We start from the raw sequence: 16,516 nt of genomic DNA on the forward strand, positions 1-16,516 counted from the left end.
GCTTCTTGGTGATCCTGGCTAGAGGTTCATCAATCTTGTTTATCCTTTCAAAGAACCAGCTCTTGGTTTTGTTGATCTTTTGTTTTTTTGTTTTTTTTTGTTTTTTTGGTCTCTATGTCATTTATCTCTGCTGTGATCTTTATTATTTTCTTTCTTCTATTTACGCTGGGCTTTTCTTTCTTTTTTAATTTAATAAATCTTTATTGTTCAGATTATTACAATTGTTTCTCCTTTTCCCCCCATAGCTCCCCTCCATCCAGTTCCCACCCCACCCTCTGCCCTTACCTCCCCCTCACTGTCCTCATCCGTAGGTGTACAATTTTAGTCCAGTCTCTTCCTGCACCCCCATACCCTTTCCCCCCAAGAATTGTCAGCTCACTCCCTTTCTATGCACCTGATTCTATTATATTCACCAGTTTATTTTGTTCATCAGATTTTTAATTCACTTGATTTTTAGGTTCACTTGTTGATAGATATGTATTTGTTGTTCATAATCTTTATCTTTACTTTTTCTTCTTCCTCTTCTTAAAGAATACCTTTCAGCATTTCATATAATACTGGTCTGGTGGTGATCAACTCCTTTAGCTTTTTCTTATCTGTGAAGCTCTTTATCTGACCTCCAACTCTGAATGATAGCTTTGCTGGGTAGAATAATCTTGGTTGTAGGTTCTTGCTATTCATCACTTGAATATTTCTTGGCACTCCAGTCTGGCCTGCATAGTTTCTATTGAGAAATCAGCTGACAATAGTATGGTAATGTTCTCTCTTTGTCTTTTGCCCTTGGCAATTTAATTATGATGTGTCTTGGTGTGTTCCTCTTTGGATTCCTCTTGTTTGGGGTTCTCTGCACTTCCTGGACTTGTAAGTCTATTTCTTTCACCAGATAGGGAAAGTTTCCAGTCATCATTTCTTCAAATAGGTTTTCAGTATCTTGCTCTCTGTCTTCTTCTGTCACCCCCATAATTCTGATGTTGGTACGCTTGAAGTTGTCCCAGAGGCTTCTTAACACTATCTTCAACTTTTTGGATTCTTTTTGCTTTTCCGGTGAGTGTTTTTCAAATCTTTGACTTGATTCTTTTGTTCCTCTAGTCTGCTGTTGGGTCTCTGTATAGTATTTTTTATTTCAGTCAGTGTATGTATAATTTATAGTTGGTCCTTTTTCATATCCTCGAGGGTCTCGCTAAATTTATCGGCCTTTTCTAGGATATTCTTGAAAAGCCTTATAACCGTGGTTTTGAATTCTGTATCCAGTCGTTTGTTTTCCTCCATTTTTTTCGTTTGTGATCTGTTTTTTTTGCCTCTGCATTTTTTCTGCTTCCCTGAGTTGGTAGAGTAGCTTTGTGTGCTAGGTTTCCTATATGGCCTAGTGGGTCGGCCTTCCCGGTTAACCTGAGTTGGACACTCTTGGTGTACCCCTTTGTGGACTGTGTGTACAGCCTCACAAAATCCAGGACTGCTGCTCGCCAAAACCGGTTTGGCTCAGTGGATAGAGCGTCGGCCTGCGGACTGAAAGGTCCCGGGTTCGATTCCCGTCAAGGGCATGTACCTTGGTTGCGGGCACATCCTCAGTGGGAGGTGTGCAGGAGGCAGCTGATCGATGTTTCTCTCTCATCGATGTTTCTAGCTCTCTGTCCCTCTCCCTTCCTCTCTGTGAAATATCAATAAAATATATTAAAAAAAAAAAAAATCCAGGACTGCTGGCTCCCAACTGCTCACCTGCCTGCCTTCCTGATTGCCCCTAACTGCTTCTGCCTGCCAGCCTGATCACGCCCTAACCACTCCCCTGCCAGCCTCATTGATGCCTAACTGCTCCCCTGCCAGCCTGTTTTCCCCTAACTGCCCTCCTCTGCAGGCCTGGTCACCCCTAACTGCCCTCCCCTGCTGGCTTGGTCCCCCCCAACTGCCCTTCCCTGCAGGCCTGGTTGCCCACAACTTCCCTCCTCTGCTTGCCTGGTCACCCCCAACTGCCCTCCCTTGCAGGCCTGGTCCCTCCCAACTGCCCTCCCCTGCTGGCCATCTTGTGGTGGCCATCTTGTGTCCCCATGGGGGCAGGCATCTTTGACCACATGGGAGCAGCCATCTTGTGTGTTGGAATGACGGTCAATTTGCATATTATTCTTTTATTAGATAGGATAGAGGCTGGGTGTACGGGTGGGGTCCAGCTGGTTTGCTCTGATGGGTGTTCCGGATCAGGGTGGGGGTTCCCTTGGGGCGTGGGGCAGCCTGGGTGAGGAGCCTGTGGTGGTTTGCAAGACAGCCACGCCCTCCGGCGACCCAAGCGGAAGCCTTGGTATCTGGGGTTTATTTATTTTTTACAATTGAAACTTTGTAGCCTGGAGCGGAGCCAAGCCTTCTGCTTGCTCCGTGGCGGCAGCCATTTCTGTTGGGATTTATGTATCTTCTATAATTGAAACTTTGTAGCCTTAAGTGGAGGCCAAGGCAGGCCAGGGCTGCAGAAGTTTGGCTTCCTCCATCGCTGGGGGCAACGCTAGCCTCCTGCTCTCTCCAGCTCCGTGGCTGCTGCCATTTTAGTTGGGATTTATTTATCTTCTATCATTGAAACTTTGTAGCAGTGAGTGGAGGCCTGGGCTGGCATGGGCAGACAGAAAGTTTGACTTCCTCCATTGCTGGAAACCCAAGCCTCCCTCCTGCTCTCTCTGTGGCCGCAGCCATCTTGGTTGGGTTTATTTGCATATTTGCTCCTGATTGGCTTGTGGGTGTAGCAGAGGTATGGTCAATTTGCATATTACTCTTTTATTAGATAGGATAGGTACTTGTTTGTCACCATTTTTATTCTTTACGCCTGTGTTGCTTCTTCACTTCCTACTCATTCTTTTCACAGCGGACCCTTTAACATTTCTTGCATTGCTGGTTTGGTGGTAATAAACTCCCTGAGTCCTTTTTTGTCTGTGAAGCTCCTGATTTCACCCTACATTTTGATTGATAGCCTTGCTGGGTACAGTATTCTTGTATTCAGACCCTTCCTTTGCATGACTTTTTATATTTCATTCCATTCCCTTCTGGCCTGATGTGTTTCTGTTGAGAAATCAGTCACTAGTCTGATGGGGGATCCTTTGTAGGTAACTTTCTGTCTCTCTCTGGCCGCTTTTAAGATTCTTACTTTGTCGTTGGTGTTTGCCAATTTAATTATAATGTGCCTTGGCGTCAGTCTTTTGGGGTTCATTTTGCTTGGGACTCTGTGATCTTCTTGGATTTGTGTGAGTTTTTTCTTTCCTATATCAGGGAAATTTTCTGTCATTATTTCTTCAAACAGGTTTTCTATTCCTTGCTCAATTTCCTCTCCTTCTGGCACCCCTATTATGCAGATGTTGTTTCATTTCATATTGTCCCAAAGTTCCCTGAGGCTCTCCCCCTGCTTTTTAATTTTTTTTTCTAGAAGCTGCTCTGCTTGGGTATTTTTTCCTACCTTGTCTTCTAGCTCACTGATGTGGTCCTCTGCTTCTTCTAGTCTACTCTTGATGCTTTCTATTGAGTTCTTTACAGCAGCGATGTCATTTTTCATTTCTTCTTGCTTCTTCTTCATTTCCTATTGGTTCTTACACATCTTGTTGAATTTGTCTTCCATTGTTTTCAGCCACCTTATGACCATTTCTCTGAATTCTTCCTCTGGAAGGTTGCTTCCCTCCATTTCGTTTACTTCCTTTTCTGGTGATGCCTGCTTTTCTTTCATATGCGGGCTTTTTTTTTGTCTCCCCATGGTCTCTCTTCTCCGGGTGTTTGGTTATGTAGTTCTCTCTCTCCTGTGTTGATTTAAAGGCACAAAATACAACACAACAAGGCACCACGCACAAGGCACTGAACACAAATGTATTCACGATACTAATAACCCCAAATAAAGGTGACCACCAGAGAAAAGAGAATTAGCGGATAAGAAAGAAAGACGAAGAAAAGAGAGAGAAAAAGGAGTGCAAAATTGAAATTCGGAAAAGGGGAAATAAGTAAGAGAGGAAAAAAAAGAGAATAAAAAAGATGAGGGAAAAGAAACTGTATCGGGAGAAAACTCCAATAGAACAGCCATTATTCCCAACAAATGCCAGCAACAATCTAGAGATGAATGCAAACTACAAACAACAACTAATATCAGGCAAGGTGAGGGAAAACAGAAGCAAAAAAAACAAACAAAAACAAAACAAACAAAAAGCAAAAGCAAAACAATCTGACAAACAAGCATAAAACCAATATAATCAATAATAAAGCAAACAACAACAAAAGGACAGAGAGAAAAAAATTTTGCATAGTGAAGAAAGAGAGAAGAGAGGTGTGTATGGCACACTGTTAAAATCCCTAGGCTGCCCTTTTATGCCCAGTTCAGCTATGGGCTGCTTTCTAGAGTTCCCTTCTGTTAGCACTCTTGTGGATCCCCTTTCACACACGCGGATCACCCCAGCCCCAATGGCCGCAGATTCTTTCTGGGCGCAGACTTCCCTGTGTGCATGTTTCTCTCTCCTGCCCAGACCACAGAACTCACCTTATCCCAGGCAAAATCTGACCTTTCAATGAGGAGGCGCAGAGCTCCTCCGAATCCGCGTGCTCATGTCACTTGGGGACCGGTGTTCCAGGGTTCGCCGCTGTTCACTGGGTGCCGGTGTTGTAGATTCTCGGATTTTCAGGCTTCCGACAACATCCACTTTCCCCTTCAAGATGGTGCGGTCTCTGCGGCAGAGCTGGTCCCTCCGGGAGGGATCCCAGCAGCAGTGGAGGCTGCCCGTTCAGGGGAACCCCGTCCTGCTATCCCCCACAGTCCCCTGGAGTATAGCTGTCCTTCAACTCACAAACAAACACTTCCCATGCGACTACACACCCTTTCTTCGTTCTCTCACTCACGCACTATCTTGCAGTCTGCCTTCCCGTCGGCATCCATCTTCCTTTTTCCTCCATTGATTTTTAGAGAGAGTGGAAGAGAGAGTGAAAGACAGAGAGAAATATTGATGTGAGAGATACACATTGATTGGTTGCCTCCTGCACGAGCCCTGACCAGGGCCTGGAAGGGCAGGAGCCTACAACCAAGGTATGTGCCCTTGACCAGAATCAAACCTGGGACCCTTTGGTTTGCAGACTGATGCTCTAGCCACTGAGCCAAACTGGCTAGTGCAAGATATTATTATAAGTTACAAAATTAATAAAAACTTGAAGAATATTTAAAAATAGTAATAGTGGGAGTATGGGGAGAAGCAATTAAGAGTTGGTATATGTGAATTTAGAGTCATCTACCTTATTAAGAAATCAATAGATAAGGTTTCAAATAAAAGCATATTCTTTAAAGGCAGATAACAGAAGAAATATTTAAGAGAGTATGCCCTGGCTAGATAGCTTAGGTGGTTAGAGCATTGACCTGATACCCCAAAGTTGCAAGTTTGATCCATGATGAGGACACATATAAAAATCAACCAGTGAATGCATAAATAAGTGGAACAACAAATCAATTCTCTCTCTTTCTCCCTCTTTTGTTCTCTCTCCCACACCCACACACACAACACCCCATACTGCATCTTAGCTTCTCTCTGCACAACTGCTCCGCTCCCTCTTATTATCAGGTGGCATATTCTTTCCTTCTATTCTGTACGTATTTTCTTTACCTTAAGGTTTCTGTTTATTCACTTCATACTTCTTGTGAACCAGCAGTTGTTGGAGTGTGCTTACCATTCTCTTAACTTGGTTAACTCCCATTTTCCTTGACTTCTTTAAGCTGCAGCTTCCACTGATAACCCACTTCATTTTTTCATTAGAGGTTTCTGGTGGTAGAGTGCCCTTAAATACCTACACTTAGTCAGCTGTGACTAGGAACATGGGGTCTCACAATAAAGAACTTGGCTGCTTAGGGCTGCTCCCTCAGCAAGACTGTGGGTATGGCATTGGTCATGAAAACCATGTTTACTGCTTGGAGGCATTACATGTTGACCAGGATTTCTTGCCGTATTGAACCCCTGCCCACATTGTCTTTTTGACAATTGAGCATTCAAAATTTGGAGGCCCCATCCACTTTTCCAAACTTAGACGTAGATATGTGTGTGAGAAAAAAGCCTCTTTAAAGCCTGAGCCGTGTTTCTGTTAGCGGTGTGGAGACTGCATATAATTTAATGAATTAAAAAAGAGGGCTCATTTTTTAGAAAATATTGGTACCATCAGTCAGGGCATCCTGCTGACACATGACGCCTATTTGCCTTCTCATTAATAAAAAAAAATAAGAAGAAATCTGCTTTCTAATTAGTATGACATAAATATTCATACAGTTTATTTTTTATGGTTTTTTTGTTTTGTTTTTTACTAAAGCTTATTGCAGCTGGTTAGACTACAAATGCTGCAAATGGGCCAAGAGCGGAATTATAAGAGAGTATGTATCAGAAATCTTGGTGACACTTAAGTTTTATGGGCTTTGGGGGCCTATATATGTGTTGCCTGCTCATAGCCACAGAGGGCTAATTTTACCAGAAAAGTAGTAAGAAGTGTGTGCAAACCAAGAGAGACAAGAAAAGACTAGTGAAGGAAAGCAGAAACCTCCAGAACTAACAAATGGAGGTCATTAGCATCTGTAGAGACCAGAAGTTGTGGGTGGGCTGATTGGCTGGGTGGGAGCAGAGATGGGATTGCTCTTCCCATTGGACTCCCATTCATCTGTGGAGTTCAGATCACACAGCCACACAGCCTTTCCTCGGAAGCCTTCCCTCACCACCCTGTATCCAAACCAGATGAGGACGCTGGCTCTCATAGCTCACATTATTTTCCTCTGTAACATCACAGTTTGTAATTATATTCCTTGTGATTATTTTATTTCTGTCTGCTTCTTCCACTAGTCTCCAAATTCCATGAAGGCAGAGCCCACATCTATTTTGTTAATGGTGTTTGGTGACTGCCACATAGTAGCAGTCAATGCATATTTTTGCTTAAATGAATGAATGGAGATTAGAAGCAATGGCGAGGGTGGTGGCTGAAACATTTAGCAGAAATAGCATGAATTGATAATGGCTCCAGCAGAGATGGATGTAGAATCCAGGAAAGTGAGCGGTGGGTTTCCTGACTATGGAGAATAATGAGGGCAGACACCAAAGATCACTGTTACATAACTCTTGAGACACATGGACTTCAATACCACAGTCCTTTAAGAGAATGTCTCTGTTATGCTGTAAGTATCTCCCTGCATGGTTCAGTAGTCTGGAGGACGTCCACGCTGCAGAGTTGCTCGAGGCCAGCTAAGGCAGGCTGTGCCCCTGTTTTAACAGCACTATGCAGTAACTTAAGAGGCCAAAAAAGTATATAGTTGGGATGGATACATATCAAAAATTGAAAACTACTACATTTATCAGCTATTTAAAACATTCACTTACCTAGATTTACTTGTTCATCAAGAACCCTATATAGTTGTTTACTGTCTGTGGTTTTTATTTGCTTTATTTTATTGTTCTCTTTGTGGAAATCATGTTTCTCCCGCGAGATTGTTGTTCCTAGAAGCCATGGACTATCTCAAATTATGTTAGCATCTTAGAGTATTTTATATAAACACTAGAAGTCTGGTGCACGAAATGCGTACACTCAGGGGGAAGGGGGTCCTCAGTCCGGCCTTCGCCGTCAGTCGGACATTTTTAGTGCTGCCACGGAGGCAGGAGAGGCTCCTGCCACCACCGCTGCACTCACCAGCCATGAGCCCGGCTTCTGGCTGAGCAATGCTCCCCCTGTGGGAGAGCACTGACCACCAGGGGGCAGCTCCTGCATTGAGCATCTGCCACCCTGGTGGTCAGTGCGCGTCATAGTGACCAGTCATTCTGCCTTTCAGTCAATTTTCATATTAGCCTTTTATTATATACGATTGTTTCTTGACTAACATTACTTATGATAATAATCCAGTAATGCCACTTTTTTCTTTTTCATTTTAGCATGTCTTCAAATTAGAACAAGAGGAATATATGAAGGAACAAATTCCATGGACTCTCATAGATTTTTATGATAATCAGCCTTGCATTAATCTTATAGAATCTAAACTGGGCATTCTAGATTTGCTGGATGAGGAATGCAAAGTAAGTATGATTCCCTGATGTACTTAGTGTATCCAAATAGATATTTCAAGGTCAGAAAGTAAGTGGGTTTAAGCAGAGATTCATAGTGTTCCATGAGTTGCCATTGTGAGGTCACTCTAACTTGCATTCTGAAGGGTCACCAGACCCCAAGGCCTTTAAATACAAGTGAAACTAGGAGAATTCCCTTCCCTTTTCACTTTATTCTAAATTATGTGAAAAATTAACATTTGATACAACTACTACCAATTTTAGCCACTTCTGTTAATCAATATGCTTATATTTGGTACTTTTTGTTCATTAGTATTATATATTTAAAGAAATGCAATAAATTACAAAAGATATTTTGAACAATAGCTCTAAATATTCATAATTTAAAATTTGACTAGTTCTTTATTACTGATATGTATGTTAGGGAGGGAGTTTTAGCTTTAAATTTGAAGATGTAGCGTGATAGAAAAATATGAGATTCCCAGCTCTACTGCTGGGTGATCTTAGACAAATACCTATTCATTCTCTTTATTTAATTTATAAGCATCCAGATTTTCTACAGCATTCAGAATGCATGTAGTGACAAGGTCCTTGCCTCACTCAAAATTAAATAAAATATGAGTCAAAACAAAAACAAGTTACTGTTTTACTTATCAAGATATTTTAAATTTAATAATACCTTTCTTTTGATACTACCAAATGAATATTTATTGCATATATATTCTTGATGACGGGCATGAATTAGTACAACATATTTTAAAGGAATTTGGTAATATTCATCAAAATTGTAAATACATTTATATTTTGACTCAGCAGTGGAACTGATGGGAGTTTACCCTACAAATATACTTGCAAAAGTATTCAGGATATATATGTAAAATAAGTCATTGTTACAAAAATCAGTAAAAACATAGTGATCATAAATACAAGAATGCTATTATTAAAGAGAAAAAGATGCAGTGAATTTAGAGAATGAGCCTATTTGTGTATATGTGTTTAGAGACAGAAAGATAAAGAAGTCAATGGAAGTGGTGAGAGGAGACTACCCTCCATTTCATACCTCTCTGAATTATATAAATATTTCACTATATGCACATGTTATCTTTAACATATTTTTAGAAAATACTTGATAGTCATGATATTTCATCTTTTACTAGTGAGGCTTTTATTGTTTTAAGAGCAAATATTACTTGATGATTCCATCTAAAGGCAGATTGAGCTGCCCATGGGGAGGTCTCAGTCTTTGTTCTCCGTTAATAATTGGTTTTAGGCCACTAAGAGAGAAATGTGGAAGAAATAAGTTCCTAATTTGAATATAAAAATTGGTAGGTGAAGCCAAAAAATGGTCTCTTAATTAATGCATTAGAAAAGTCTCATACAATATTCACTTGTTTTTTTTCTTTTCGTTTTTCTTTCATTAAATGTAGATGCCTAAAGGTACAGATGACACTTGGGCCCAGAAATTGTACAACACACATTTGAACAAATGTGCACTCTTTGAAAAGCCCCGTCTATCAAACAAAGCTTTCATCATCCAACATTTTGCTGACAAAGTAAGGAAGCTGTATTATCTTTTTTCTTTTTGAATACTTAAGTTCAAAGAGGAAACAATGAATATTCAAGAGGTACATTTTTTTTTCTTGGCTAAAGTTTGCATTCTTCAGGGCCTTTTAGGAAAAGTAATCTTCATTGTTGGCGTGTTGTTTTTCTTTTTCTTTAACCTAAATGGAATTATGAAGTAAATGTGGGTCTACAATCCTCTATCTATAATTTTGAAATTCAAGAAACTCTGAAAAGCAAAATCTTTTCATAATTTCTTTAGTGGCCAAACCTGATCTCTGACCTAAACTAACATGAGGTTATTTATAGTTTTTACTTATCCTATTTAGGCTGGATATTTACATATTGCACTGTAGAAATGATAATGTATTTGATCACTGCTGCCTCATACTTTGCTGGAAAATTCCGAGTTCTAAAGCATAGCTGACCCCAAGGGTTTCAGAATAGAAATTGTGGACTTGTGTCACCCTCTGATATTGATTCACTGGTTCTCTGGTAATAAGGCAGGCAGACTTGCTGCTCCACAAGTTCTATAGTCTACTGAGAAAATCAGGAGCTGTAAGACTAATTTATGTTCCAAGGAGGTTGTAGGGTAGGCTGTGGAGTAAGCTTCTCAGGGTCTCTTTCAGGATTTAGGGGCCTTCTGAGTCCACCTTAATTCTGTCTGGAAGCCTTAGAATGGCTTTAGGGCCGTCTAAGGGCTTTGGTGCACAAACTGGGAGCCCCTTGAGTAGTAGATGGCTGAAGCCACTGGAGTTTTGGAAGCAGTAATAGTCCATTCTGAAGTAATTCCACTTACCAAATCAGACAGTATTTACCTGCCTCCACTTCCATCCATCATCAGCTCTTCTACTTTCTTTCTATCAGACAGCTATTTGTTTCTTTTTATATTCTCTCCCAAGAGGAGACTTAACCCTCCTGGATGGTGAACTAGGTTAGGAGGAGATATACTGGGTCAGCGCTGAAGGAGTTGCCAACATGGGAGAGGAGAATGAACTTCAAATGAGTCAGCTTACCCATGACGGGAGGATCTTTTAGACCATAGTTATTCAGCACTACCACTGTTCCCTAAGAAAAACAATTATTTGTTTTACTCAAGGGTTAACATACTTCTTATCAAGTTTGTAGTTTCTTAGAATAAAACCCCAGTCATATAGCCCGAGCTTAATAAATATTTTGTTGATGATGATTATGATTTCTATTCAAAAGTTGTATAAGTTGAGATTTTTCTGTGTTTTCAGGTGGAATACCAGTGTGAAGGCTTTCTGGAAAAGAATAAAGACACTGTTTTTGAAGAACAAATTAAAGTTCTTAAATCAAGCAAGGTAACCACGTACATGGTTTTCTTCAATCAGGATATATTCAACAAAATGTTAATTAAGCCTTATCTTTTAAACAATAATGATGATTTCTCTAACAAAGTCAGCTTTATTGTTAGTTTTTTACTTGTCAGATGTACAATGCTTACTGTGTGTTAGGTCCTGATTTAAATGCCATACAAATGTTAACTCATCTCATCCTCATAATGAGGTGACATTCTCATTATCCTGCTGATTTTACAGATGAGGGATCTGAGGCACAGGGATTTCAGAGCTAATGAGTTTTCAGCCTAGGCTGTCTGGCTCAGAGTCTGTCTTAACCACTATGCAGTGTTGTCTTTCAGTTTTATGGGACATTTTTGCCTGCACAGTAGTTCTGGGCTTTTCTTGTGCTTCTGTGAGAGACTGTGAGAGAAAACCAGTGTTTTTGCTGTGTCATTTTAAAGGGATGCACTTGAAACATGGCCTTACGTACTCTGTTCAAACGGATATTGATCTCTGGATCATTGAGTGTAGTTTCAGGTGTGGTCCAAAGCATTTCAAAATTATATTTCTTTGGTATAGACTCTAGATTCAGCCGTGGGCAAACTATGGCCCGCGGGCTGGATCTGGCTGTTCTATCCGGTTCTCTTGCTCTCCCCTCCACTCCTTTACTTTGAATTTATATTAGTTCACACAAACATTCCATCCATGCTTTTGTTCCGGCCCTCCGGTCCAGTTTAAGAACCCATTGTGGCCCTCGAGTCAAAAAGTTTGCCCACCCCTGCTCTAGAAACACTGCTTTCTAGTGGGAAAGAAAATTCCAGAGGGCAAGGAACTATGATGGTTACTCTGGATTGACCCCAGTCTCCTTCCTTTATATATATATATATATATATATATATATATATATATATATATACACACACACACACACACACACACACACACACACACACACACACTAGAGGCCCGGTGCACGAAATTCGTGCATGGGGGTGTGTGTCCCTCAGCCCAGCCTGCACCCTCTCCAATCTGGGACCCCTCGAGGGATGTCTGACTGCCCGTTTAAGCCCGATCCTAAACGGGCAGTCGGACATCCCTCTCACAATCCAGGACTGCTGGCTCCCAACTACTCGCCTGCCTGCCTTCCTGATTGCCCCTAACCACTCTGCCTGCCAGCCTGATCACCCCCTAACCACTCTCCTGCCAGCCTGATTGATGCCTAACTGCTCCCCTGCCAGCCTGTTTGCCCCTAACTACACTCCCCTGCAGGCCTGGTCCCCCCCAACTACTCTCCCTTGCAGGCCTGAGGCCCCCCCAACTGCCCTTCACTGCAGACCCAGTCACCCCCAACTTCCCTCCTCTGCTGGCCTGGTCACCCCAACTGCCCTCCCCTGCAGGCTTGATCGCCCCCAACTGCCCTCCCTTACAGGCCTTGTCTCTCCCAACTGCCGTCCCCTGCTGGCCTGATCACCCACAACTGCCCTCCCTTCCAGGCCTGGTCTCTCCCAACTGCCCTCGCCTGCTGGCCATCTTGTGGTGTCCATCTTGTGTCCACATGGGGGCAGCCATCTTGTGTGTTGGAGTGATGGTCAATTTGCATATTACTCTTTTATTAGATAGGATATATATATATATTTTTAATTGATTTCAGAGAAGAAGGGAGAGGGAGAGAGAGATAAAAACATCAATGATGAGAGAGAATCATTGATTGGCTGCCTCCTGCATGCCCTCTACTGGGGATCGAGCCTGCAACCCAGGCATGTGCCCTTGACTGGAATTGAACCTGGGACCCTTCAGTCCACAGGCTGATGCTATATCTACTGAGCCAAACCAACTAGGGCTCAGTCACATTCCTTTGATTCTCCTCAGGAAAAGATGGAAGGGGAAGGACAGCTCATTTTCATTCTATAGGGAACCAACCAGGAAGCCAGCTACTCAGTTTAGCAAAATTAATATTCAATTATTAAATAAAAAACTAGGTATATTCATCAAATTCTTCTAGATTACTGATTGGCACTTTTTTTTTTAGTTTATTCTAGAACTGCCAGTTTTTCTGGTTTATCCTAAGACAATCCTTTTAACTTCAATGGAATATTATATGAATACTAGAGGCCCCGTTCACAAAATTCGTGCATGGGGGGAGCTCCCTTAGCCTGGCCTGCACCCTCTCCAAGCCAGGACCCTTCGGGGGATGTCCAACTGCCTCTTGCAATCCAGGACTGCTGGCTCCTAACTGCTCGCCTGCCTGCCTGCCTGCCTTCCTGCCTGATTGCCCCTAACCCCTCTGCCTGCCTGCCTGATCACCCCTAACTGCTCCCCTACCGGCCTGATTGCCCCTACCCTAACTACTCCCCTGCTGGCCTGATCACCCCTAACTGCCTCTGCCTCACCCTGCACCCAGGACCCAGGATTCCCTCCACTGGCCGGTCGCAGGCACCCAAGACCCGGGATTCCCTCCCTCTGGCCGGCCACAGGCACCCAGGACACGGGCCAGCTTCACCCGGGCTGGCCACTGCTGCAGGAGACCATGGGCAGGTGGCTTCGCCTGGGCCGCAGCCACAGGCACCTGGGACCACAGGGTGGGCAGCTTGTCCCTCTCCCGGGCCACAGGCACTGGCACCTGGGACCACGGGGTGGGTGGCTTGTCCCTCTTCTGGGTCGCAGGAGAAGGCGCAGCCGCTGACGCCGGGAACCGTGGGGCGGATGGCTTGTCTCTCTCCTGGGCCGCAGCCTGGCTGGACCCCATTCCTCTCTTGCAAGCTCATTTGTGCCTGGCTGGTCCCCATTTCTCTCTCCCCACTGTTGAGTGTCTGAGCCCTTAGGACGTGAGGGTATGATGTCCGTTTGCATATTAACTCTTTATTATATAGGATTTTTACTCTTGTTTTTAGAATAGATTCTAAAATCTTTTGATAATAGAAAGACCAATTCTTTTGATAATAGAAAGACCAAATTCCAGTGTTATGCCTCAGTAAATAGTGAGTATAGTGTCTTCTGAGAAAGTCAGTTTTTCACTTATCCTCATAGGCACTGGTCATTAATGCTTGACAGCTTATGGAACTGGGGTAGAAGAGAAAATTCTCTCACAGGCCAATGCCAGAGTATTATTCAGTTAAAGATTATAAATCATTTTGATTTATAAATAGTGATGAAAACCATGACATTCTAGCATCATTACTCTGCCTAAGTAATTAGCTTAAATAGCATATTCATAGGTTCCCATCCCCCAGGTACCCATATTAATTGTATCTTTATTCTGGCTTAACTTTTCTGATTGGCTAATTATCAGCATAATTATCAGAAGGTAGGTATACATTCTAAGGAATCATTTGGAGTGCCTACCAGTCTATACAGCATTGTTGCTATTGGAATGGGGACAGTGTGTGATTTACATAGAATCTTTTTTTTAAATTTCTTTATTGATTAAGGTATTACAAATGTGTCCTTATTCCCCTATTACCCCCCCCCCACCTCCCATTCATGACCCTACCCCCCTGTTGTCTGTGTCCATTGATTAGGCTTATATGCATGCATATAAGCCTTTTGGTTGATCTCTCCTCCTTACCCCTACCCTGCCCTACCTTCCCTGAGGTTTGACGTTCTGATTGATGTTTCTCTGTCTCTGGATCTATTTTTGTTCATCAGTTTATGTTGTTCATTATATTCCACAAATGAGTGAGATCATGTGATATTTATCTTTCTCTGCCTGGCTTATTTCACTTAGCATAATGCTCTCCATCTCCATCCATGTTGTTGCAAATGGTAAGAACTCCTTTTTTAACCGCAGCGTAGTATTCTACTGTGTAGATGTACCACAGTTTTTTAATCCACTCATCTATTGATGGGCACTTAGGCTGTTTCCAAATCTTAGCTATGGTGAATTGTGCTGCTATGAACATAGGGGTGCATATATCCTTTCTGATTGGTGTTTCTAGTTTCTTGGGATATATTCCCAGAAGTGGGATCACTGGGTCAAATGGGAGTTCCATTTTTAGTTTTTTGAGGAAACTCCATACTGTTCTCCACAGTGGCTGCACCAGTCTGCATTCCCACCATGAGTGCACGAGGGTTCCTTTTTCTCCACATCCTCACCAGCACTTGTCATTTGTTGATTTGTTGATAATAGCCATTCTGACAGTTGTGAGATGGTACCGCATTGTTGTTTTGATTTGCATCTCTCTGATGATTAGTGACTTTGAGAAGGTTTTCATATGTCTCTTGGCCTTCCTTCTGTCTTCTTTCGAAAAGTGTCTATTTAGATCAGTTGCCCATTTTTTGATTGGGTTGTTTATCTTCTTTTTGATAAGCTGCATGAGTTCCCTGTAACGTTGGAGATTACACCCTTATCATTGATATCATTGGCAAATATGTTCTCCCATGCAGTGGGCTTTCTTGTTGTTTTATTGATGGTCTCCTTTGCTGTGCAAAAGCTTTTTATGTTGATGTAGTCCCATTTGTTTATTTTCTCTTTAGCTTCCATTGCCCTAGGAGCAGTATCAGTGAAGAAATTGCTTCGGCATATGTCAGAGATTTTTCTGACTGTGGATTCCTCTAGTATTTTTATGGTTTCTCGTCGTATGTTTAAGTCCTTTATCCATTTTGAGTTTATTTTTGTGTATGGTGTAAGTTGGTGGTCTAGTTTCATTTTTTTGCATGTATCTGTCCAATTTTCCCAACACCATTTATTGAAGAGACTGTCTTGACTCCATCGTATGTTCATGCCTCTTTTGTCAAATATTAATTGAGCGTAGTGATTTGGGTCGATTTCTGGGTTCTCTATTCTATTCCATTGATCTATATGTCTGTTCTTGTGCCAGTACCAGGCTCTTTTGAGAACAGTGGCTTTGTAATACATCTTAAAATCTGGTATTGAGCTCTCACCTACTTTTTTCTTCTTTCTCAGGATTGCTGCAGCTATTCGGGGTCTTTTTTTTATTCCAGATGAATTTTTGGAGAGTTCTTTCTAGGTCTGTGAAATATGCCGTTGGTATTTTAATGGGGAGTGCATTGAATCTATAGATTGCTTTCGGTAGTATGGACATTTTAATGATGTTGATTCTACCAATCCATGAACATGGTATGTTCTTCCATCTGTTTATGTCTTCCTCTATCACTTTTTTCAGTGTCCTGTAGTTTTCCGCATGTAAGTCTTTTACCTCCTTAGTTAAGTTTATTTTTAGGTATCTTAATTTTTTTGGTGAGATGGTAAATGGGATTGCTTTTTTAGTCTCTCTGTAGGTTCACTATTGGTGTATAGAAATGCCATAGATTTCTTGGCGTTAATTTTGTATCCTGCTACATTGCCGAATTCATTTATTAAGTCTATTAGTTTTTTGATGGAGTCTTTCGTGTTTTCTATGTACAATATCATGTCATCTGCAAATAAGGACAGTTTTACTTCTTCTTTTCCAATTTGGATGCTTTTTATTTCTTCTTCTTGTCTAATCGGAATGGCTAGTACTTCCAGTACTATGTCGAATAGGAGTGGTGAGAGTGGGCATTCCTGTCTTGTTCCTGTTCTTAAGGGAAATGGTTTTAGTTTTTGCCCATTGAGTATGATGTTAGCTGTGGGTTTATCATATATAGCTTTTATTATGTTGAGGTATGATTCTTCTTTTCCCACCTTGTTGAGAG

General features: G+C 41.9%; 1 protein-coding gene across 1 annotated transcript in view; it reads left to right on the forward strand.

Annotated features, from left to right (window-relative positions):
* The window catches only part of MYO5A (myosin VA), a 236,091-nt gene that overhangs the window by 129,647 nt on the left and 89,928 nt on the right, over nt 1–16,516 (forward strand). The window contains exons 12-14 of the mRNA XM_080650082.1: nt 7,890–8,030; nt 9,446–9,571; nt 10,820–10,903. Coding sequence (XP_080506208.1) covers nt 7,890–8,030; nt 9,446–9,571; nt 10,820–10,903 — 351 coding nt within the window. The remainder of the gene's footprint in view (nt 1–7,889; nt 8,031–9,445; nt 9,572–10,819; nt 10,904–16,516) is intronic.

The sequence above is a fragment of the Plecotus auritus genome, assembly GCF_963455305.1.
Source record: "Plecotus auritus genome assembly, chromosome: 1".
NCBI lineage: Eukaryota > Metazoa > Chordata > Mammalia > Chiroptera > Vespertilionidae > Plecotus > Plecotus auritus.